The sequence below is a fragment of the Athene cunicularia genome (assembly GCF_003259725.1).
Source record: "Athene cunicularia isolate RWA chromosome 7 unlocalized genomic scaffold, athCun1 chr7_part1, whole genome shotgun sequence".
In the NCBI taxonomy this organism is placed as follows: domain Eukaryota; kingdom Metazoa; phylum Chordata; class Aves; order Strigiformes; family Strigidae; genus Athene; species Athene cunicularia.
In genome coordinates, this window is record NW_020799107.1 from 14,476,110 (window position 1) to 14,501,102 (window position 24,993).

The 24,993-nt window shown below is 36.8% G+C and overlaps 2 protein-coding genes across 6 annotated transcripts in view; one reads left to right on the forward strand and one right to left on the reverse strand.

Moving 5' to 3' along the window:
• The window catches only part of GPR155 (G protein-coupled receptor 155), a 28,998-nt gene extending 15,291 nt beyond the window's left edge, over nucleotides 1–13,707 (forward strand). For 2 of the 5 annotated variants that reach the window (XM_026852774.1, XM_026852776.1), the window contains exons 6-16: nucleotides 397–480; nucleotides 1,784–1,904; nucleotides 3,218–3,302; nucleotides 3,384–3,474; nucleotides 4,589–4,862; nucleotides 5,523–5,624; nucleotides 7,299–7,432; nucleotides 8,982–9,077; nucleotides 10,078–10,142; nucleotides 10,837–10,974; nucleotides 13,143–13,707. In XM_026852774.1, the coding sequence (XP_026708575.1) occupies nucleotides 397–480; nucleotides 1,784–1,904; nucleotides 3,218–3,302; nucleotides 3,384–3,474; nucleotides 4,589–4,862; nucleotides 5,523–5,624; nucleotides 7,299–7,432; nucleotides 8,982–9,077; nucleotides 10,078–10,142; nucleotides 10,837–10,974; nucleotides 13,143–13,365 (1,413 nt within the window). In that variant the 3' untranslated portion in view covers nucleotides 13,366–13,707. Of the gene's footprint in view, nucleotides 1–396; nucleotides 481–1,783; nucleotides 1,905–3,217; nucleotides 3,303–3,383; nucleotides 3,475–4,588; nucleotides 4,863–5,522; nucleotides 5,625–7,298; nucleotides 7,433–8,981; nucleotides 9,078–10,077; nucleotides 10,143–10,836; nucleotides 10,975–13,089 lie in introns of all 5 variants that reach the window. The other 3 variants (XM_026852777.1, XM_026852779.1, XM_026852778.1) reach the window with 3 other exon arrangements.
• A 4,171-nt stretch (nucleotides 13,708–17,878) lies between these two features.
• On the reverse strand, nucleotides 17,879–24,987 carry SCRN3 (secernin 3). Its single transcript, XM_026852780.1, has 7 exons — nucleotides 24,935–24,987; nucleotides 24,588–24,769; nucleotides 23,668–23,867; nucleotides 22,767–22,979; nucleotides 20,059–20,221; nucleotides 19,570–19,750; nucleotides 17,879–18,758 (listed from the first exon to the last, which is right to left on the reverse strand). Exons 2-7 carry the CDS (start codon nucleotides 24,686–24,688, stop codon nucleotides 18,603–18,605), a joined length of 1,014 nt encoding a protein of 337 aa, XP_026708581.1. The 5' UTR covers nucleotides 24,689–24,769; nucleotides 24,935–24,987; the 3' UTR covers nucleotides 17,879–18,602.
• Between the last annotated feature and the right edge of the window lie 6 nt (nucleotides 24,988–24,993).

Genomic DNA, 24,993 nt, shown 5'->3' on the forward strand with positions numbered 1-24,993 from the left:
ATTCAGGGTGGGGGTGGGCATGGGGTGGACATGGTGGTGGTGGTGGTGGTGAGAATTTTAGATTTTGAATTGCTGGGCTAGTCTGTGGTAGTTTGTGTCCTGAGGGAAAACTAGGCTTCTGCACATGCACACCAGAGGCAAGTTCTTGGTGCTTCCTGGAAATATTTCACCATCATGAGAATACAAAGATGCATTGCTTTTTCTGGCTGTAGTTGTTGAGGCATAGTGGCTGGCAGCAGATTGGTGTGGAACTGACTACAGTAGTCATGTTGCTAAGAAACTTTTCAAGAAGGCTTGCTGTATATTTACTTTCACCATAGTCTGCCAGAATACTCATCTGGTTTTTTTGAGGTTTATTCTACTCTTAAGTTCAATTTTTTTTCTTGTATGTTACAGATCTGGTCTCTTACTGTTGTTCTTCTGAGTAAGAAATACAAACAGCTTCCTCATATGATTACAACAAATCTACTTGTTGCTCAGGTCAGTAGTAAGAAGAATGCTGTTGTGTGAATTTGGGGGTCTTTAAAAGACTTTTAAAACTTTTAGAAGTTTGGTTTCTACAGTGATATCTTTGTAGCCATCTGTGGAGGGCAGGGGAATCTAATGTGCAGCCTGTCTAAGCAATTTCAATGCCATAAAATACAACCTTGAAGAAAATGATTGTTGATGCTCGTGGTATGGTTCTCAAACAGCAGAATGGACAAAGCAGCAATCGGAATGGAGAATGACTTCTGAAATATATTTTTAGTTACTGCATAGTACTGTTGGGTGCACTTCTGTATCAGTTTATGCCAATCTGAAGTCAACAATGCCAGGATCAGCAGCAAAGTGGTGACCTGATTCAAGGTGCTAAATGGAAAACTAATCCACATGCTGGTTTAGCTCCCTGAAGTGGCTTGCTGAGGGATCAAACAGGTGCCAGTGCTGATGCAAGGAAGGACTGTGGGAATGCGTGGCTGGTGGCTAGGGAAGGGCAAAGTCAACTAGCTCTGGATTAATTTTAATTGTTATTTAAACTGAGAGAAAACTACAGAGTACTTCTGTTCCTTCTTCCCTTGACATCAACTGCACAACTCCTGTTAAATTCAGTGAGAGCAGCCTGTGCTTGTAATATATCTGTGTGGTAGTGCTATCTGGTGTGTTCTGTGAGTTGGGTTGGGTTTTTTAAAATATATATATAGTAAACTTTCTGATCATGATTCATTTGAAGAATGTCACATATGAGAGTTGCAGGTGCTTCTTGTCTTTAACAGCAAAGTTAGCTTTCATCTGAAAAAAAAATTCAACTATTTTATTACTGTTTCCATAATATTTCAGCCTATCTTTACATATTCCTTCAGTATTAAAACTGTCATGTATGCAGTATCACTGGGTGAAAACTTGTAAAATTCTTGGTTGAACAAACATCTGTTGACCACAGCTTCATGTCTAAATCATTTCAGATAAATGGTTTGTACTCAACAAAAGCTTTACATTTTACTTATTATAAGATATATAAAGATCACATATTTTATTCTGACTTGCATTACTCCCAGTTTATCTGAGCTATATAGTTGCTGTCCAAAAAAACCCCCTGAAAATAGGGTACTGTAGTGAGTGACATCACTGTAATACTGAATTCACTGCTGCACTGCTTTATTGCTGTGAGAACTATCCATTCATAAAGTCAGATTCCGGTGAATCTGAGGGTGGAGTTTCGAAGCTTATTGTAGCTATACCACACAGCTTTTCTTCTCATCCTGCTTTCCCCATTTAAATGATGGCATCTTACCTTTCTTTCCAGTTTATTGCTTGTATTGGAATGGTGGTATGGAATTTCGTTGTTAAAGAGAAAGACATCACCGTGCAGATCCTAGTATTTATATTCCTCTACAGCTCACTTTATAGCACCTACCTGTGGACAGGTATGATATTTCTAGGCAGAACCTAGGTACTGTAATAAAAGATTAATGTAGTGAAATAATATTATTATATTACTCAGAGTAATTGTTCCTTTCGCTTGTGTGTAGTTCTACAAATATGCATACTTGTGAGCTCTGCCACGCTGCAGCACTGGCAACACAGGGCTTGGTGTCAGGCACTGCTGCTGTTAGTGGAAGCTTATACCTAGGGCAAGTCTTGTTTATCTTTGCTAAACAGAGCAGCCTTACTAGCTTGTAACAACAGACAAGAACCTGCTCTTGAGGCAAAAGCCATTACAAATACAGTGAATGTGGTGGGTTGTCCTTCATCTAGGCAAAATCTTATCAGTGATTTTTAAGTAATGCAGGTTTAAGATTTTAATTATTCAGCATTAAGTAGATTTAAAAACTTTGTGCCTCAAAGAAGTAGGAAATATAGAATAAGGGGAAATGCCAAAGTAGCTTTAACACTTCTTTCCCTGGCAATTGTAAATTCTAAAAACATGTGTGTTATGCAGGTGTAAATGATTAATGAAGGGATTATTTGAAGTAGACAGAATTGAAAGATGCATCAGGAATCTTGGAGAACCTTAGATGTATGATTAAAATTAAAAAAAAAATACTTTGGGTATTCAGGTATTCAGGAGGCTTTATATACCATTCTTGAGTCCAGAAGTCTATAAGGGTTTAATTCCTGTGTTATTTGTGTTTAGCTGACACAGGTAGCTCATGATTAGTATAGCCTAACATAAATACTAGCTTTGCTTTAGCATGGGGAATGTTGCTGAGCTTCTGAGTTGTGAATAGAATAGGCAGTTCCAGAATATATTTCTATATATAGTTCTATATGTAAAAATGTGTAAAACTTATTTGTTAAATTTATCATTGAATTTAAAAAGACTAGTCAGTTTTTAAAGAAATGTTGTATAACAGAATACAGCATTATTTGTTGGTTACTTAAGAGTGTCAGTCTAGAACAACTGCTGTTGATACCTTAAGAAATTAATTACTTGTTTTAAATGTTCTTATGACATATTTTCTACACTTGTGAACCTTTCTAAGCATTTAGAAATTGATGTTTAATATAAAAGGTCATGGAATTTCTTCCATATTTCATGATTAAAATTATTTTTTTTTTAAGTTAATAGGTGTTTCTCTTTTTCTCAGACTATAACTAGAAAACCAGTTTTGAACTATTTGAAGGGCTGAGAAGAATGTCATGGTTATGGAGCAGGTCACTCAGTTTCTAGATTGTATTTATCAGTTCCCTTTTTAATAATAAACAAGGCTTTTTTTTTCTTTTTTTTTTTTTTTAGGTTTTCTGTCTTTCTCTTTGTTTCTGTTGAGAAAGAGAGAAACAGTAAAGATTCCCATTGGGTTTATTATCATAGCTGGATGGGGGTAAGTTAATTCAGTTGTTTCCCTGTAGAATTAGTGGGAGCATGCTAAATATGTTAATTTGTTCCCATTTTGCTCTTACAGAATCCCAACACTTCTAGTGGGTATCTTACTAATTGTTGGTGAACGTAACAACGCTAGTATTGACTCTGCCTTTTTCTATGGAAAATACCAGGTATGAACGTATTCTGTCCTCATCACGTCAGACTTCTGCTGTGTCTAATACATTATTGAGAAATAGTGTTTTCTGCTTCTGATGTAAGTAGCTTTCAGTCGAAATATAGGCTACTGCAATAACAGTATCATTATAGAATGCTTATAGATTGATACAAAAATGTATTTCTGTAATGAACCATTAGGAAAACTTGTTTGAACAAGGACCTTCACATTTAGGCGACTGTGACTAAGAAGAAGAGGGAGTAGGCTTCCCAGAGAAAAGGCTTAGGAGTGGTAATGAATTGCAGAGCCCTTTTCCTGGTGACTAATTTGTAGTCTCGCTTGATAATTGTCTAAAATTGTTACTGTCCAATAGCTAATTAATGGCTTTTGGTCTGTAATAGATAGGATCTACATTACCTGTGTAGCAGTAACTGCTTGCACTGTGGGAGCCTTCTCTGCACAATCATGGGTTGAAAGTCCCTCAGCTTGAACTACTTTTTTTTACCAATAGTTTCTCTTGTCAGAGGATGCAAAGTGCACTAGCATAGTTAATTGTCATGTTTTCCCTCTGTCTTATGGATAGAGATGCTATGAGTGTCTCAGGATTATTCATGTGGTGTTTTCACAAGTAGTAAATAGCCTCAGAGTGGACTCTAGGTATCGGTGACAGATGATTAGAAGGAAAGGTTAATTAATAGGATGCTCCTCATTGGCAAAAGCATGGAAATTAGAGCTGTGTCAGAGGGTGACAAGAGCGCATTCCTCTTTGGAATTAAAAGGTACCTGAACAGAATTTAAACTGGAGCACTGATGATCCTGGGGGGAAGGATGATGATGATCAGGGGATGTTTCTGGATTACTGGAAATATTGGGGAAAAAAAAAATTTGGAAATAGGAGTCCCCAATTTAAAAACAAAGAAAAAAAAAGTCTGAGTTACTTGGTCAAGGAAAGTCTAATATACTGATTGTTCTTTCAGTGCTACAAGATGCAAGAGCAGTAAATACAGAAAACTCTGTCTTAGTCAGATGCATTTGTTAGTATCTTTAGGAAAGTACAGAAATTAGAAAGACAGATATATGCAAGTATTTTTATTTTGGTTTTAAGTGTATTTCCTTTGCTCTCTTAACAGATAATTACTACAGCAGTGATCCTGTTCATCAGTATATTGATGTCAGGTGTCTCACTTATGTGCATGAACAGAAGTAGGCAAGAGTCAAGCTATGAGGTATTGAACCCATATTCACCACGTAGCCAAGTGGAGGATGTTGAAGTGGAAGGGGGTGAGGGCAATCGAGTTTCAGCCACTGTGCCTCAGCCTTCTCCAGGATCTTCTGCACAGCCTTCTCCAGGATCTTCTGCACAGCCTTCTCCAGGATCTTCTGCACAGCCGTCTGCAGAAAGAGGTAGAGAAAGTAGATTTGTAAAAGAACAAATGTCTCAGGATGCAATAAAATAAAATAATGTTCAAAATGTAATTCTGACCTAAGAAGGACAGTTGTTTACACCTTCAAGTGTTACACTAGGGCAGAAAAAAATCTACATTTAACTGCCCAAGGATTTAGGTTTCTTTTTCCAAGGAAAGTTTGGTGGTTATCACTGTAAGGGTGGGGGAAGTGGACAGGAAAAAACCATCCGTATGGTTTTTGTGTAAGTAGGGGTATCTTGATAAGGATGTGGTAAATGCAGTCCACTAGGTATCTTAGATTGTTTACCCACTAAACTGTGTCTCTGAGAATAGATTATATGCCAGCAGTGTTGCTACTCTATGTGTTTCTAAACTTCCTTGTTTGTATGTAGTCTGTCTGATCACTTCCCATATGTTTTCCCTCTAGCTAGAAGTACTTGCATTGCTTCCATGGTGGAATTGCTATGTTAAATATTTCTACATATTAGTAGTGTAACCCATTTACCCTCTCAGCAAATTGGAAAAATTGTCTGCTTTCTCCTTTTGGGTCATTTTTGAGTATAATAGTTAAAGGTGTATAGAATATATTGTTATACTTGTAAAAGAAATTATGGTAGTGAAGGAAGATAACTATCCTGTTACTGTATATGCTTAATAGGTTGCTGTTCTTGTCAAACAACAAATGGTGAATTATCCTGTGCTAGAGAGAGCAAAGCAGTGTCAAATGCTGTTGAAAGCAAGGTTCCTCCAATTGAGACAGGTAAAGCAGTAGTGTCTCCTTATTTTAGTACTATAAACTCTTCCACACTTGTGTGTTCTCTCAACTCTACCTGCATCATTTATATTTCATATTAAAATCAAGTATTAGACAGTGTTTAGGTGTTTGCTCTCTTCTGCCTGTTAGTTGTTAGTAACCTTTCAGTACTCAAGATGGACGGCTGTTTTGGGTTGGGTTTTTCTACCACTAAGTTTTGAGCATTCAGACTTTACTGCTTCATCATTGCCTTGTTTAGATGCTGGAAAGTTGAATGCATAACCCTATTTTGCCTCAAGTTTTCAACCTAAACAGACTTTTTTTACATTCTCATATTCACATCTTGTGTCTTCTAAAAAAGCCTTTGTTGTAATAATGCACAATTTTTGAATGAGAAACCTGAATGAGATCTAGAGGAGCAGGTACTTACTGCAGTTTAGATCAAATGTCCATGCTGCTATACTGTTCAAGTCTAGGGGAGAGAGATGGAGAAAATTGACTAAGGGGGCCTTAGGAGTCACTGAAATAAAAGAAATGGATTGCTGTGACTGTTCAGCACCTGATGGAAAACTGCATGCTCAGCCCATTCTCATACATTGCTTTCAATAATCAAAGCTAGCTGCAGTGCAGCCTTTCTCTTTTTCCTATTTTCTTTTTCTTGGGTTTTTTTGCATCCTTAACAGGGATGTTCATACCTTCATGCTTTGTTTGGATGCAACATAACTTTGAAGCAATCTAAATATGTCACACTGAGACATAGTTATGTCTCCTCTCACAAAATACTAGCTTTCCACCTATTGCCAACTCTTTTATCTATTAAGTTGTTCAGACAAGCATCATAAGAATGTTTGCCAATGACAGGGAAAGGCCAGTTTAATTTTCTTATCCTAAAAGATAAGGCAGAAAATATCTTAACATTGAGTGGAAATTTTTTTGACCTGCTGAGTGAACACTTCAGAACTATACATCAGTAAAAGCAACTTGTAATGGATACACTTGTGTGCCTTTGGCTGCAATAAATATTAATCCTTCTACTATCCCACTGAAGTACTGACAGGTATCTGGTGCAAATTCTTTAGTTGTGTCTTTGGCCAGGAAGTTTTTCGCTGCCATCTAGAGGAAGATACGTGGACTTCCTTAGAGCTTTGTAGCTGGAGGACAAGCATCCATTCTCTGTGTGTTTGGCTCTTTTGATTGATAGAATTATGACAGTGCTCTGATTATACCATATTCAAAATATAGTCACAGAACTGAAATTAAATATGGTTGATTGTCTGCTCTAGAGCTCAACAATGCTGAGATACAGAGTAAAAACATTAGACTTGATGTTATATTTGAAATATTTATTCCAGAAATTCTAATTTTAAAAAACTGTTCTGAGAAATGCCTTTTTTTCATTATTTCTAGTAGTGTTTTCTAAATGTTAACCACAACTTAAGTTTGCATTAAACCTTTGAAAGAAGAGTTTTGTTGCAAAAAGTTTCCTCACTTTACGAGCACATGTAAACTACTGTTTCATGTGAGAATAGATGTCTGAACAGGCTGTTGTCAAAGCTAGTATTAAATTTTTTGTGTGTGACTTCAGTACAGATACTTACAACTCAGGAAGTTACATGAAGGAGTTTGCTCATGGAGTTTGTAAGTTAGAAGCCTAATAAAAGATTCTGGTTTGTTTTTCAGCTGATCAGTGTGTGAGTCACTGCAGTACTCAAACCTGTGTATTGGCTCAGGAAGAACAGCTTCTACAGACCGGAGACAAACAGCTGGCCAGACATGTGCTGCTGTGCTTACTTCTTATTGTTGGCCTGTTTGCCGTAAATATTTTTTCTCCCCATGTTGTTTAACTCATTGAGGTGGAATGATTTTTAGGAAAGCTATGTAGACAGTCCAGTAAAAAATCTTCCATTTACTTATGTAACAATTCATTAAATAAATTAGAGGCTTTATTTTGGTCCCTTACTGGAAGAGGGATATAATAAAATTAATTTTTCTGTGCCATATCGTAAATTAAAGGCAAGTTAAGATTGATGATGTTAGTGAGCAAGCCACACTGGAGAACTGTAAAAAGAAAAAAAAAAAAAGAATTATATAATTTGGTAATTAATTAATCACTACTGCCCCTCTTCCTATTTTTCTCCAGAGCTAGTCTTCTTCCCTAGACAATAATCAATTGAAAATATAAAGTGAATTCTACTTCTGAAGGAGACTGTACAAAAATTGTTCCATCTAATCATGCTTATATTTGGAGCTTGGAATTTTCTGAGGTGCTTTAGTAATGAAGAATAATGTAAGACTTTATCTGAAATGAGAAAATGCAATTTTGTTGCTTTTAGTGGTGGTTTGGAGGCAGGGCAGCTGAGTTGGTGTTGCCAAGCATCATTACTGACTAGATCACAGCTGTGAAGGTGGCCGCTCCCGTGTAGATGTGTACAATACCAGAACATAATGCATTAGGGATAAAATTTAAATTTTTACCTGTGACAAAGATGAAAAACAACTCTCTGTTTGAATGTAATGCTTAAAGTTGAGCTGCTTGTGGATGACACTTGGGGGGAAGTATTTTTATTTTAACTGGAAAATACTATGGCACAAATATGTAATGCTGCAAAGCAGGACAGTGTGGCACAACTATGTAGTGTAACAGCTACTATTGTTGCTTTTCAGGTTCTGTTAAATTACAAAATGGAAGTTTTCCCTTTCTCAAATTTCCTGCATCAAATATTCCATGCTAATATATTCTTTTACATCTTATATATTTGAGGTGTCCCAAATGTTAGCCTTTAGTTGTATCTGAATGATTACATGGATACCATGAAATGAGACCAGTTACATTAAAGAATTAGCCTTTACACCCAAAGGGGTTAACTTTGGAGTTTTTTTCCTACTGTCAGGCATCTAAAATAGCTGAAGTGGTATGTGCTTCAGCTTAACACAATCTTAACTATGCAGAAAATATGTAGAAAGCACTGATCTCAACCAAACAGGCTTAAAGACAAATACTGCAGATCTGTCTGGGCTAATATTGTCTGTGTTAGGTTGAATATGTGAGTATGCTTAAGGCAAGTACCTTACATAAACATCGAAAGGGGCAGGACCTCTACACTGGTATGTTTTGCATTATTTTGTTTAAAAACAAACAAGCTCTTCCCTCCACCCCCAGCTATTAAGCCTAACTAAAATGATGGTTTAAGGTGTTTATTCCTTCTTATTTGTCTTTATCTGAATCATTTGTTAAATAACGATGGTGAAAATGGTGCAATAATCTATTAGCATGTAAGAAAGTGCTTTTGATTTTGAACAGTCAGGTGAGGTTTGTGGGTTTTGTTGTTTTGTTTAGTTTTTTTTTTTTTTTCTCCTTAATAGAATCTTTCCAGTTGTTTGTGGTGGCTGTTCAACCAAGAGCCTGGAAGGCTCTATGTGGAATTGCAGTTCTTCTGTGCTGTGTTTAATTTTGGTCAGGTACTCATCAATGTTTGTTCTGAAAATTACTTTCTTAGTGAGTGTTGCAGCAGATGCTGTTACAAGCACTGTAAGTTGAAGTCCTCAAACAATGCTGAAGTTACCAGCTCCTTATGTTGTTTTGTCTTTTTTTTCTCAAGCTTTTTCATTTGCTTTAATAGCTTTCTTACCATAATGCGTGTCTTTTATGTTCATGAACATTTTCAAAGGTACAAATGACAACTTAATGCCAAATGCCTGTGGAAATTAAGTAGGATTTTAGCCTTATTTGTACCAGAAAGCTTTAGTAGTGTAGCTTCTGTGGAGTTAACACCAGTGTAACTAAATAGGTACAAAATGGCTACATGGATATTTTCACTGTAAGGTTCTAAGTTGTTACCTCTTCAGTTTCAGTTACAGCACCATCAGCCAATAGCTGACAGTTAGATGTGTAATTGCTCCAGCTGCACATAGTCTATTTCCGTGCAAACTGACACAAGGTAGCTTGGTTATCTATGAAGGTGAAAGCAAGGCGGTATTTACACACATACTAGTGGAATGTTTTACAAATCCATGGACAGGTGTGCCTGCAAGATGTGCTGCAGTATCAAATAATGATAGTAGTTTTGATACAAAAACGGCACAGAAAAATGAATTAACTAGAGAGCATTCTAGCATTCCAATTACAGTAAGTCAGTTCTTTTCTTAACATTAACAATGATAGATTTAAATAACTGGCTATGTAAGGATAGCCATTACCCTTAAGTGTTAGGTGGCATGTCACAGCGTTAAGTTAACCAAACTGTTTCTTGAAGAGTTTCTTTGGCCTGTTACATTTTAATCTGTCTTTTTAAGGCCCAAATGAAAAAATCAGAAACAAAATGCATTTTAAATTATATCTAGAGAAGATAGTTACTTTTCATGGGTGTTTTGGCAATGAGCTTTTAACATTTTATTTACATTCTTTAGAAACCAAAGTTTTTGCTTAATGTTGCTTTTTCTGTAATTTTTTTTCCTCCAGGGCTTCATTTGCTTTGGTATTTTTGGCTTAGATAAGCATCTAATTATTCTACCGTTCAAGCGAAGGTAAATAGAATCTTTATACATACACCTATAAACTTCTTTATTAACAATAATAATTTTTAAAGGGTACTTAATGTTCAGTGCCATTGCATGCCATTTCCTGTTTGTTCAATCTTCCAAATTTCTTTCTTCTCCCAGTTGTGAAGAGCTAATTGCAGCTCACTGTGCATGAGTTTTTTCACAGCTGTCCTAATGAAATTCCAGAAGACACAGATCTCACAGGCTCCTTAGAGACAAAATCTTTGGCAAATGATGATGAAGTATGTGATTGGATCAGTGACATGATGTATCTTCAGAAATAATTAAATAATAATTAAAACTTAGATGTGAATGCTGAACCTGTATTCATAACCTCTTGCAAGTACTTTGTATGGATGGACATTTCACTGTGGAGGCAGAAGTTGTACAAAACCATCTTTAACCTAGAGCTAGCTGGCTGTGGTGTGAATCCAGCAGCCAAAGCTGGCTCCCAACCACTCTGTCTTTCCTTCTATCTGAGCCTAGAATAAAACCTCTCAGTGTTCAAAGGCCATACAGGTATATTATGAAGGAAGAGTGTATATGAAGTACTGGGCACAAAACCAGTAAAACAGTTGTAATAAACTTCCTATGCGTTCCATTCTGTTATTTGCAGTTTCCTTAAAAATGCCTCTGGTTGATTTACTGTTTTAAATTTATTTTCTTTTTTCTTTTTAAGACTTGAATTTTTCTGGGGAGGAAGAGAAGCAGCAGGGCATACAGATCCCTCTGTACCAGAGGAAATCAGGATGACCTGTCAACAGTTTGTTCGTTATCATAGAGATCACTGTGTCAAAAGTATTGTCAGAGGCAGAAGGTAAGGCTCCTCCCTGTATGTATAACTCAATAAAAAGGTCATAGCTCATTGTTTCAAAATAATGAAATTCAGTTTAATCTGTTTGTGGGCAATTCCTGTTGTGACATATTCAAACTCAAGGTGAGGGTTAAAAATTTAGTAGTAACAGAAGTGTTTCTTGTCTCACACTGAAACATTGATGTGCAAGTTACTGCATTATCCCACCTGGGATTTACATAAATTCTAAAAAGTTTTATATTCTTAAAGCATTGCCCCAGTTGCATTTAGCTGGAGTTCAGGAGAGAAAAAGCTTCCTGAAAAAATTTATACAATAAAACCCATGATAGAGTGCATGTGTCTGAGTTTTGTCAAACTTGATACCCTTCATTTCTTTTGTTTTGAAATTATTGTGTCAGTATTTATGTGACTTTACTAATTAACAGCTTTTACAGGAGGCAAAGCTGTTGCAACTGATGTCAGTGTGTACTCAGAGGCCACTCTCAGTATGTGAGATTATAGTTGTTTCAGGACCTTTACCCCTTTTGAGTTCATACCAATTTTTTTTGCTTATTCATCTTGTGAGGCCTGAACTTCAATTTTTGAGATCAGCAAAGCTTTCAGAAGCAAATTAAGATACCCAAATCAAAGATTATGTATTCAGGTATGTGTAGGTGGATGAGAATAGAAAGGCAGACAGAAGCAGCTGGAACAAGAAAAATATTCTGCCCTTATTTAAATATTCACAGTATGAAATGGAGACATGATGAATTGTTCTAGCAGGACACTTCTACTGTTCTTGTCTTGTGAGCTTTTAAGTATAACTAGTTTGGTGGGATAGGGTGGTCTCTTAATGATCAGATTGTCCAAAACTGCATTTCAGAGCTGTTTTCGACAGCATCATGATTTCATTCAGTCTCCTCAGAAGTCAGTAATGTTCCATAAGAAATAAAGTATTAAAGTTATCTGTTTAGGAAAAATGAAATATGGCAGTTCAGAGACTTGCTGCTTTCATGCCAGACAGAAAGGATGTATCAGAAAATGTTTGGTTTGAAATAGGACAGGTTTTACAGCTGTGTTTCCTGTGCCTCTGCTGCTACTGTGGTTTCTTAGGCTTAGGGCTGTTCATTTGGCTGGGTTTTGTGGTTATTAATCATACATCCATCTGAGACTACATCAGACTCTGACATTTGTTGCTTCATTGTTCTAATATTATGTTTGTGTGGAAGGAGTTTCATATTTTATTTCTCCTTGTGAGTTAAAGCTTTTATCTTCTCATTTTAAATATTCATCTATCTTAATCTTAATCTCTTTGATTTAAACATACTGTAATAACTGAGACCTTGTAATCATGGATTTTTATTTATTTTAATTTTTGCCTCTCTGCTAATAGATGTTAACACTTGCTCTGTGTTACTGCTGCTTTTTAACTTTAAAAAAAAAAGAGGGTTTTTTTTTTGCTGTCTTGTGTAGCTGTTAATCATCTTCAGAAACCCTGCACTTGGGTTCCACAAAGCAGATTTTAGATAACCAGAAACAGTCATTGCTGCAGGTAAATTTCTGAATAGTATTTTTACTGCAGCTAGGTAGAGGTTAGTGGCATTGCCTCATAAATATGTAAAAGAAAATTAGTTTAGTCTTGTTGTAAAGGTTTTGTTTATTCTTAGTACTACCTGTGTGGTAAATATTTAACCAGATATGCAAGTTAAATGGTTTTTGTTGACAATATATGTAAGCAGTTAGTGTCTGTTTAAAGCTGTAGAGAAATTATAAAATTGAATTAAAGTGCAGATTGAGTCCCTGTTGCTACGGGCATGCCACACTCAAATCAGATATTTTGTTGCAGAATATGGTCATGCTAATGAGTACGTGGGAAGTAAGTATCAAAGAAATAGAATTACATTGTGTGTGTTTTTAGGAAAATTGCTACTTATATTCACCGAAGTTTATTCGCACAAGCCTACAATAACTTTGTACATACATTTTGCTTCTCATGGAAGTGTTTGTAGGAAAAGGTAGTGAACATTGGCATGTCCCTAATATACAAAACTTGCAAATTCTCTTCTAACATGCTCTTAACTATCATGATGTCTTTCCTTGTTTCCTGCTATTTTTCCTTGCCTTTCCCCCATCGTGCAGTGGTGATACCAGATTTACAGAACATGTGGGTGAATCATTCCTTTGACATACAGGTGTGGTGCAAAGATCTCCACTGGCATCTTCTTTGGCTGTGACCTGGTGAACTGGCTCATGCAAGTTGGCCTTGCCTCTGACCGCGGTGAAGCTGTGATGTATGGAGACAGACTGATGAAAGGAGGTGTTGTCCAGCATATTACAAATGAATTTGAATTTCGGGATGAATATTTGTACTACCGCTTTATTCCTAAGAGATCAGTTGCTGTTGAGAGCCATTGACCTGAGCAGGTAGGCAGAGGACAGGCAGTTAGGGCTGAGTGTGACCACCTCCTCTGCCCTCACCACTGAAACTGGAAGTACTTCTTTCTCAGGGCTCTTGGAGAATTTTGTTATTCTCTCTTGTAAAGTTGAGATGTGGTTCTACTTGTGTCTGTTCTGAAGGAAATGGTAGCAAGTGATATTTAGTGAGTGTTCCAGCCAGAATGGAAATAGAACAAAACGAGATGCTCTGGATTTAGAGCATTTTTTCCATTCTGAGCAAAACAAATAGTAAACCTGTGTCACTGTCATATTATAGAGACATTATAACAGCAGCCTTAGTGACTGGTACGACAATGAAAACAAAACAAAACATGAATGAGAGGTATTTTTCATGTTGCTATATGTTTTCCATATTTTAGTGTGATTAAATATTGATTCATTTATGGTCAGGCTTCCCCCAGACTTCATAGAAGTAGGATTTCTTCTGTCATACCCCACTTACTGTTCTACTCTTGTCTAACACCAGGAACATTTTCTAGATGTTCACACCTCAGATGAGGTGGTTTGTTTCTTCCTTAAAGATAAAATCCTCCATTTGTAAAAGCAGAATTGTTATGAAGATGATTCTGATGTCAGATGATTAAAGCTGAGGAAATACTGAGTGGATAAATAAAGGTTTTGTACGAACTTACAAAATCTATAAAACATATAAAAATACCCACCATTCCCCCAAATTGGGAAATTATATAATGGAATTTTATTTAAACAATTGGTTCTGAAGTTTTGCCTTATGGTGTTAGTAACAGCTTTGTTAAGAGTAGATTTTTTTTTTTTACCTTCTGTAATTAGCCTTTCCAGTTTAATTCAGAAGTGCCAGCCTCAAATAAAGATGTTACAGAAGCCTTGGATACCTGTGCAAGCCAAGATGAAAAAATTTATCAATTATAAAACCTTTTAAATTAAATACATTGACTTTTAAATCCATTATATAAAGGATCCTAATTGAAGATCCAAGTTAGGGTTTAGTGTAGCTGAAATTTTTGGTGTTGGTTGCCTAACACAGGTTTCTAATAAGCCTCAGGTATCCTCCTGTGATATTTAAAGGATTACTCTAGAGTCATTCAGATTCCAGTGCACTGAAGGCAGAATCTGAGAATCTGTAGTATCCAATAGCCATTACATTGCCCTTTTAAAACTGTAAGAACGGCATTTATATGTCTAAATAAAAATTTTATATAGTGAGGGAAAAGAACCCAGGTATTAAAACAAAAAATTATTTGCTCACGCATATGAATAACTCTTCTCATCTTTTTTTAAAAAGTATTTCCCTTTTTTCTTTTTTTTAGTACAGATTTTAATTATAGCTATTTATGCATCGCTTTTGTACTAAGAATTAAAAGTGATTTTAGCAACATTAAACTACTGTTCAAGAAACAGTTGTTTTATGGTAGCTATAATTTCCATGCAAGACTTACATTTGAAAAAAAATCCCTTTTACTGTCAGTCTTATTGCACTTCTATGGTGTGCACAAAAACATAACTGCATCCTACTGCATATATGTATGCTATACAAACTGATGTATTTTAACGTTTTCCAGCACAAAAATAATTGCCATTTGTATCATGCTGTGGCCAAAAAGGAGAACAGTAGTATATTTCCATTACAACTGTTGAAGACAGCTCCATCAAATATTTTTGAAAAATTAGATATATGTGACTTAAGAGCAGAAGCCATGAGTATGTCTGGCTTCTAAATACTGTAACTTGTCAATAAATCTGTTACTTGATTTCAGAGTTCTGAGCTTTGATGTTATGTGGGGTGTGGGAGGGTTATGTGTGCATGTCAAGATTTATGACAAATGTGTTTTCCTGAGAGATTTCATAAAGTGTATTTCTTAAATCTACCCTTGATGTTTAAGTAGGCAGAGGACTTGTTAATGGATGTTCACACAAAGATACCAGTTTTCATCTAAGCCTAAACAGAGCTTTACGAATGTTGCACATTACCGTCTACTTACCAAATATTTTTTTTTAAATTGAAAATTCTTCAAATGTTCACAAAGTTCGTCTTAGGTCAGTTTTATGTTCCTATGCATAGTCATTCTTCTTGCACTGTTGTCTTTCTCACTATCATCATAAAGTCATGCCCTTGCCTCCCTTTTTATAATGGCTCTGCTCTTCCCTAGATTTGAACATAATACATCTGTTCTAAGTAAGAAATTGCTCAAAATTTCTGCTTAGAGAAGGCTCCCTGTTACAAATCTAAAGAAGATAATACCTTTAATTAACAACTGACACCACATCCTGTTAGATAAACTGTTACAACATTGTGACTGCTGATATGCTCATTAATCTGATGAGAGACTATGATGATTAATAAATACACTAAAGAAAGTAGGAATTAAATACAGGATATAATAATCTGTTTATAAATCACTGGGTAGTTCTGGAAGCTAAGAGTAGACTTCAGATAGCTTTAGAAAGTTAAGTAACTCTTGTGTCTGGTAAATACTTGCTTCCACCAAGGAACACTGGCAAGTTTTTAAATAGTTGACAATTTGATATAATAGTTGATCTACTGATGTGTGAAATTTTGGTGGTTAGAAATAGCTTTGCTTCAAAGATGTGGTCAGTGGTGCAATGAGTTATTTTATTTTGAAGGTAGGTTTGTTTGGGGTAAATCTCAGTTAACTTGGAATTTACAAATCCATGAAAACATTCACTGAACAAGTCCAAAGGAGTCTCCAGTGAAACACTGGATCTTTTTTCTAGCACTAATTTTAAAATAATTGTGATAATGAACAGGGATGTTCATTATCACAGTTTTAAACTTTTAGTTTTCTAGATAGCAATTTTAGTAATTTTTTAAAAATAATGATTCTTCATAAAGCTCTAGACCTTTTAAAATAGGCTGTAAATGTGTTCCTAGCTGAAATACATGCAAAGATTGCCCTCTAGAGGACGTTCTGATTTTTTTTTTTTTAAATGTATCGTTATTTATTCCTCCTGATTTCATGTTCACTTTTTGATTTTACACTGCATGTGTTCTAGGAGGATGAAATCCCAGTGAAAAAGGTACCAAAATATCCTGTACCCTGTCGGCCATCACTTGATCTATCTCCACACATGACATTTGTTTTTACTTTGTATTGTGTAAACCAGTAAATAAAGAACAGCACAGAAACTAGAGGAACAGTTGGACTGTATCTGCCTATATTACAAGCAGACCAATATGCTTAACCTGGTTGATTGCCACACTATGATTAAGTGGCCAAGAAGTTCACTTAAAGGCCTGCCCCACCACCTTCACTGCTTTCATTCCTGTGTAACTTCACTGTATTTGCATTGTAGCATAAAACTGTTTCTCTTGTTTTGCTATGCTACCTGTAAACTTGACTCACACCTTGGTTTCCAGCACAGTTTTACCCAGCATTTATTGATGCTTTGAAGTTATCAAAGAGCTAGTGTGGAACAGCTGATGATCAGAAATAGGACAAAGACACATGATTGTCAGATATAGACATCCATGAGGAAAATGGGTAAATACAGCAAAATTTTATTAAATATACCTTCCAGTTCACGAATGTCCACTGTACTATTGAACTTTTAAGAAATTTTGTTGGCAACACAGGCTCAAAAGGTTCACAGTAAACTTTGTTTTACCTGCTATTCAATCTTGCCGTTGCCACTTGGTACACATAGGATCACTAGAACTAGAAAGTTCAAGAACCTTTCCTGAGTCATTAGCTTCTTGCTGTGGATCTGAACACAGTACCCCAAATTAACTTCTATTTTCATTGTAGGATCAAGAAGAACAAATTCTGACAAGCTCTCAATTTTCTTATTTATTCTGCAAACCTCATTGTATATGTATTTCTTTTGCTTGCCTATACTTAGTTTTTACCAGTGGAGGGATGAGAAAACTGCCTGTGTTTAGCCCCATCTTTAGCATCTGAGATTATTCTAGAAACTGACTACATATAGAAAAACATCAAAGAATGGTCTTTCTGTGGTCTGCTGTGTCTTTCTGTGGGGATGCTCTGTCATGTCACATACTGCTACCGCAGCTCTAATGCTTTATTTCATGTTCTCTTCCGAAGGTTTGCAGAAGTGTGCTGGGTTTTTTTTCTCCTTCCAGTCATACATTTTTATCCTGCTTGATCATGTAGTAAAGCCAGAATCTTCTTGCTTTGTTGTTTGCTCAGTTTTTCCCTTGCCACAGATAATAAAAGTAGCATCACATATTGATCATTACTTTTAAACAGGATCAGGAAGGAAGAGGGCAAAATGCTTGATTAAACTAACTCCATAGTCTAGTAATTTTGTCAAGACAAGTCATGATTAGAAGGCCTTCTATGAAGTGAAAAAATTTTAAGAGTCCTTTTAAATGTCCCAGAGTATATGTATATACATGTGTACCCCAACCTCTTCCTTTCTAGTTGCCCAATTTTAAAAAGTAACAATTCAAGAAACATAAAAAAAACCTCCCATATGATGTTATACAGAATTAATTTGACAATAATTATATTGTATGTAAATAAGTGTGTTTATTTTTTGGTGGGTGAGGGATATAGACAGGGAAGTGAAAATCGTATAACTTGCCACATGCTTGCATTGTGGAACTCCATATAATCAGATTTCACAACAAATCTATGGTAACATTATAACTGTGATTTGGTTTTAATATAGCTTGAATTCAGCCTCATTTTGTGTCAGAGTAGAAGGTTTATACATGAAATATGTCTTAGAATGGTTTTCTCAAATATCAATGTTACTTGACTTGCACATTCCTTTTTATTCAGTGCAAGTAATAGGTTCTACATTTTAGAACATCCTTCAGCATGGCCATTTTAATTCAGGCAATGTGAAATTCTGCTATGATTATCTTGACTATAAAAGCTACCTGTGTGTACACTAGAACTGAGTTCTCCAAATCTGAGTTGGTGCTCTTCATCCAGAGATGGGGTTGTTCTGCAATTTAGTCAAGCTATTACATTCTAATTGCATCTGTTTGTTGACAAAATCAATCTCTGCTGACAGCTTTATGCCACAGACGGACAAAGCTACTGCCTAGCTCTGAAGAGCCTTTTCAGCGTTGCTTCATAAAACCAAAAGCTGTTTGGCCTGAATATGAATCCGCATCTTTAAAACTGTCCACACTAACTGCTATATTGAAAGTAAGATGTAATCTATATAGCCACTTCATTAGAAAAGTTAATCATAAAACTGAGTTTTACCACATTCAAGTAGTAGTTTTAGCTATATATTTTGAGTTCTTCATCTACACACTGTGAAAAAAGGTTAACCATTTGGTTAATGTCAAGACATCCATTTTGCAGGATTGATTCCATTTCACTTATCTTCTGTTTCTCCAACTCCTGTAACTCTTGCAGCATCTTTTTACCTTGTCCCTGCAAAAAGAAACATCTGTATTTCACTAAAAACTATACAGACTATGTACTGTTCACCCTACAAAATTCTGTTCTACTGTCCTTATTTTAACCTTCCAATAGTTTCTAGGGTGCAAATTTGTGTTGGTAGAAGTTAGCACTATGACAGGTTTTATTACACAACTTTCCCAATATCTAGCACTCACTTCATTGCCCTGCATCCTTGTCTGATGGATTGAAAATAAATACCTAAAGCAGCTTTCATTTTGTTTATACTACCAAAACTTATGTGAGCATATGTCTTATTTTTTTTAGAACATTTAGGAGAGATGATTTAGCACCTCTGTAGAAGAGATGCTACTGTTAAAAGTAAGCAACTGCCTCCCTGCTTCACCTTTGTGTCCAGCTATCTTTGTGATCTTGTTTCCTTTCCTGTCCATACCAAGCAATGATAAAAGGCTTGCCCTCCTTACTGCCTGAGACCAGCGTCCTGAAGAAGTTTCAGTACTCTTAGCAGGAGCTGTATATTTTGCCTGTGGCTGCTCAAGCATTTCCCCATTATCTAACTGGGGCAGGAGTATGTGTGGCCTGCTGTTCTGCAAGATGAGCAGTAGAGATACTTGTCTGGGGCTATGCCTGGGAGTACAGTGAAGTGCTAGTTGCAGTTTTTAGTGTTTGAAACATATGCCTGCCAGATGCCAAGGCTTCTGGTGCACTACTGTGTTCTTTGCAATCCATCAAAGGGTATTAACTGGTATTGCATTAACAAAATGCGAGCAAGGAGCTTATATAAGCCACCTGCTTGCACTGAAATCTAATTTAATCAACATACCTTGATAGTTTCCATAACTACAGCAGCACTTTCATGTTTTTTATAGAGCTCATGTCTTCGATCTGGCTTATTCTGAAAACGTGGCTGCTTCTTAACTGGATCATCATGACCAAATGTAGGGGAGCTAGTTTTTAATAACTGAGTAATATTGGGCACAAAAATGAAAGGCTTGAATGCAGACCTAGAAAGAGAAAATAGAGCAGACACTTTACAGTTAAAATTGTTCAGGCAGTGTATTGCTGTATTTTTCCCTGTTCTTCTAATTCCCTCTTCTATTAAAGAAGTCTTAAAAAAAAAAATCTCCTGATTAAGTCAGTGTCATAGCAGTGTTTCACTAAGGTTAGTAGATAGCACTAATATACATAACGTACATTATGTTCCTTCTGCGTTTTGACAAAACAAAGCAAAAAAGTATAATTAAACAAATTACAATACGTTTTCATTTAGATATTTGCAACTTTTTATCCTAATTACTTGCAGCTACATCACCTCGCAGGATCTGGAGTTCCAGTAAAGAAGTGAATACATGGCAGATTAGGCTGCTGAGGCAGTACAGACACCATGCTTCCAGTTGTCATAAATCCACCTTCCATATTAATGCCACTCTCTTTGTCACGAAGAATTTCCATCATTATTTCAGAAGTGATAGATCCTATTTAAGATACAATACAATTATTTACACACAGTACTACTTATAATACCAACTAAATGGCACATTCTCTACAACTGGCTGCTTTTTCCTTTAATAGGCCATGCCAATTTTAGTTTGTCTGTGTTGGCAACCCAACATCATCCTAAGAGCATACCTTAATATGTAATACACTTAATATTATTGTTTATTTCAAAGAGTAGGTGATAATGAACTATAACATTTATGACTTAGAAAGGGTGGAGGACAACAACACATGATGTTTCCCAGAGAGGTAACATACATAGGGCGAGCAAATGGTCATTCACACAGTAACTTTTCAGGTCAAAATTAGCAGCTTGGATTAAAAGCTGAACTTTCTGAACACCGTGTTACTATAATAGTTACTGGTATTTGTACACAGTTAATATCACTATGTTGCTTTGGAAATATAAAAATAATAACAACTATGTGTGGATTTTGTGTGTAACTTTGAAAATGAAACACCAAGACTGTCATGTTTTGGGGTCTGTTTTTTTTTTTTAATCATCTGACCTTCCAATGCACTTAAGCTTCAAGTGGACAGTTGAAAGGATGCACTGGAGTAACAACAGGTTCTATACTCAGAATCAACAGAAACTACAATAGTACACCCATTTGTCAACTACCTCTGTGAGGTATAGTGTCAAATGTCTATGAAGACAATTATTTCTTCTCAAGTTAGGTTAAACAAAATCCTTTCCACACAGGCCTCTGCATCTAGTGTTCACATGATACTGCTGTCTATGTATAGCGTCCACTGAAGCTTAAATACAGGCATGGTATCACCAAGCAATCCAGTATTCTAACAGGCAATTGCAGTTGTTTTCTTTTCAAATTTGATATACCAGTTGAGTATATGCATATGGCAGAAAAATATTTGTTCATTCACTGTTTTTTTATTTGAAGGTATTGTCCACCATTTAATCTTTTGGTGTTTCCCTCGGTGAAGTTCTAGCTGCATAAAGATTTTTTTTTTAACCTGCCTTGCTGTTTCCTTTGAAAATAATCACTCTGCTGTTAAATCAGAAGTCTCCAATATTATTTTTTTTATACACAATTCAAATTGCCTGTAGACAGGCATGCAGCACTACAGTTCAGCAAGGAAACACTCTTAAGTATTCCCACAGGCGCCTGGGAAAGTCAGAGAATTCAAGAAATCAGCAAACTAGATGAATCAAATTAAAAGAAGCAACAGTCAGTTTGTCAACTGCAAGTTGGAAATAAGATACTGGATATTTTCCACTAGACTTTTTTTATTACTTTGATCTCCTGAAATACATTCCCTATTTTTTGAAATATAAATAATGTATATCTAAAAATGGTCTTCACATGGTAGGCAGCCTGGAAGAAAACTGTAGTGCCACTGAGTGAAAATGCTGCAAAGGATGGATTAAGAAACTAGTGATTTTACTGATGCTGTAAGCCAAATAGCTTTTAGTTAGGGCACCTATTTAAAATAAATATAAAAAAACTGAAATCATGAGGCTGGTAACCTGGACACCTAGTGTGATTTTTAAAATGGCTCAGGTAAATGCCTGAAAATGGGGATTTAGAATGAAAAACACTGATAGAATCTCAGCATTGTTATAATACAAGTAAATACAGGTATTATGAAAATGCTTTCAGTATTCAGAACCTGCAATTCCCAAAATGAATGCAGGATTTACATGATCACTAGAGCAGGATAGCTAAGGGTAATTCTGATGCTAAACCTGGTCTGGCAGAGCTCAGCCAAATAAATAAAAAAACCACAGGGGTGCAATGTAATTTGGTTCAGATTAATTACTTCAAATGAGCAAGTGAATATAGATGCAGCAAAAACCTGCCAGGTGGATACAGTTAGAAGAGAAGTAATAGCTTATTTCTAGAGAGGTCTGAAAAATAAGTGAATAAGTTAGTGATTAGGATCACCTGATTAGAGTACAGAAAATGATTTTTTTTCTGCCTCTGTGTTATGTTAGACTACACAAGGTTAGAGTAGCAGTTATAGTGAAACTACAAAGATTAAAAAAACAATTTCAAAAACCAAATGCAAGATATGTATCTGAATGCTGTGCTGGTGTCTTAGGCCTATATGAATGATACCAGACTGAAGTTGTTCATAAGATTCTATTTCTGGCTGCAAACTACCAGGAGTCTGTTTTAGCCTTTGGTGGGTTTGTTTTGTTTTGTTTTGTTTTTTCTTGGAGGTACAGTAATAATATATAGCCTTTCAAAATGTTTAAAAGCGGGTCTTACAGAGTAGTTAGCGGTGCAGTCATAATGTGACCTCTCACTGTTGTTATTGGAGCTGTGTGTGTTTGATGTTTGACCCTTGTTTTATTTTTTCCTCATCAACGAATTGGCAAAAATAGATAGAAGACTTCAAGTTCAGTGTTCCTCCTTTAGGCAAAAAGTTATTCTAGTAAATTCTGGTTCACCAAATCCTGTGAATGATGGCCCGCATCAGAGGTCTAATCCTTTATGGTTTAAATTAATGTAGCTCACTAAATGCTTTGCGTATCTTAAAAAAATAAAAAAATTATACCTTTGTGTTTGTTCAGAAGTTTATAGCCTTCACAGTATCGGCCTCTGGATGTGGTCATTCTGGCAGTATTTACGTAAGAATATGTGGCAGCAAAATCAAATTCCTTTTCCCCATCCCACCAGCCCTTGCTTTTAGCATATTCCTTCAGCTCTGGGTGTTCTCTGTCAATCTTGGTTGTGATAGAGAGCTGGTTGGAAATATTCCGTACACCTCCTGTTTGTAAGGTGAGGAAAGAATCATTTTAATACATTTAATGCTTTTTCTTGGCATTTTGTTTACCATTAGCTTACTAAAGCAAATTATGCCCTGAAGAGTTTCCTACAAGATCTGTGAGTCCTGCCATTTATTTTCGGCCCTCTCTCCCTGGCTATGTGTACCCTTCTGACTAAAACTCCACTTCCACTCAGTTCTGACTCATTTACTTTGATTGCCACCATCATATTTCAGGTTCTGTCCTGATTATTCCCATCTTTACATTCTTCCTCTTAGACCTCCAAAGACATAGTTTGTCTTACTAAGTCCAGTGGACAAATCAGCCACTTCAGGGCCCAATGCACTGATCCTGTCAGTGTTACCCTGTCACCAAATGAAATTGTCATTCATTGTCACCATCCTTAAAGAGCATACGTTCTACTGTCATTCTGATGCTGACCTTCCTGCTGTCCTCTGTCTTCCAAGTCCAGAGGTGGTCATCTGTGACCCTGGGAAGGCCCCCTGTGACTCAGCTTCTCCGTGAAGCTGCTAACAGCTCCACACTGATGCCCTAGGAGGCAACTCCTGTGGGTTGCATGCACATATGTGGGGGCTAGTTTGATGCCTTGAGGAAATGGTAAATGAAAAGTGGATAACTGCTAATTGTTGTTGCATTTGAAATGTTTAAAATGAAGGGCATCATCCATACCTTCTACTTTTTCTGCTGCCCAGTATTTTCCTGATGTCTCCAGCACCCATGCTTCCTTTCTGTCGGCTATCAGAAAACTGTTATGGTATGTAAATACCATGTGGCTCTCCATACAGTTTCCTCCCTGTCCATATTTTTCTAGCAAATCAACTATAACAGTAAGGGCCTTCTCAGCTGTGTCCGCTCTCTCGAGTCCAAGCCTAAAACAAAAGGAAGATGTTATCTTTGGAACTATGAACTTTACATACAACTATTCAGCCTGAGTATTCAAATTGACTGGAATGCTATTTCTATGTGTACCTGATGCTTCTATGAACTGGTAAGAGAAAGGAGCAAGTCACTTAAAGGGCTTGTTTGACGTGGGTCCTCTATGTCCCTGACATGGGGGAAAAACAACAAAATGGAAATACAGAAAGGCAGGAAGAAGGCTCCTAGGAAATGTCTGCAAGTCCTGTGGGGAAAGTACCAAGAAGAACTGACTGACTGGTGTAGGTTAATGAGTTACACTGGCAGCCAGCAAGGCAGGCACAAGCAGTCATCATTATCTACATGGAGATGCCTGGCTAAGACTGAAACTTAAAAATACATAGGGGAAGTAGGAAGTGAGTACAGACCCTAGAAAAAGGTGCAAATGCTAGTTCCTGAAGTTCAGCTATGGTCTTGTTAAGAGTCTTGTTTCAGTTTAGTGTAAAGTTTGTAGAGAGAAAAACGTTTGATGATTTCCTTGACAGATTCTGTCCTAGCACCTGATACCTCTCATGGGCTCCCAGCCCAGAAATACTTATTTTTAACCATGGCTAGAACAGCAGAAGACACAGACGTGTCTTCTGAAAGTGAATGTATTTCCCCATATAACTCAGGACAAATGTTTCAAATAAATTCCCAATTCAGTACCATTTACCAAAGGAGCCAGTGCAAACCTTACGAGGTCCATGCCGAGGAGAGCTTCGTCGTCGCAGACCTCCTCTCTGCCCCACACCGCTTCGTTCCCGATGCACACGCCGTGTTCGTTGGCCCCCATCTCCGCCCCCCAGAGCCAGGAGGGGCGGCTCAGGACCACGGCGTGGGTCTTCTCGACTTGCTCAATTTTGATGTAGGTGCACTGCAGGGAGAGCACGCAACACATTATCTTTCGCGCTAATCGCTTTAGCGAGCATCTCCCTTTGATTAATCGGCCAAATCGCGGGCTAAAAATACACAGAAAAAAGAACGAAAGGGTTTGGTTTTCCCCCGGCCCCCTGTCCCGCAGGACCGGCGGTGCCCTCACCTCCAGCTCGGCGCCGGGCGGGTGCGCGGCGGCCGGGATGTGGACGATCTCCTGCACCT

What these genes read in the sequence shown, in the direction of transcription:
- SCRN3 (XM_026852780.1), bottom strand. Translation starts at nt 24,688, where the DNA reads ATGGGGGCCAACGAACACGGCGTGTGCATCGGGAACGAAGCGGTGTGG. An exon ending in GGCAGCAGAAAAAGTAGAAG is followed by an intron (nt 22,980 to 23,667) that starts GTATGGATGATG and finishes CCTTACAAACAG; the next exon opens with GAGGTGTACGGAATATTTCC. An exon ending in ACTTCTGAACAAACACAAAG is followed by an intron (nt 20,222 to 22,766) that starts GTATAATTTTTT and finishes TATCTTAAATAG; the next exon opens with GATCTATCACTTCTGAAATA.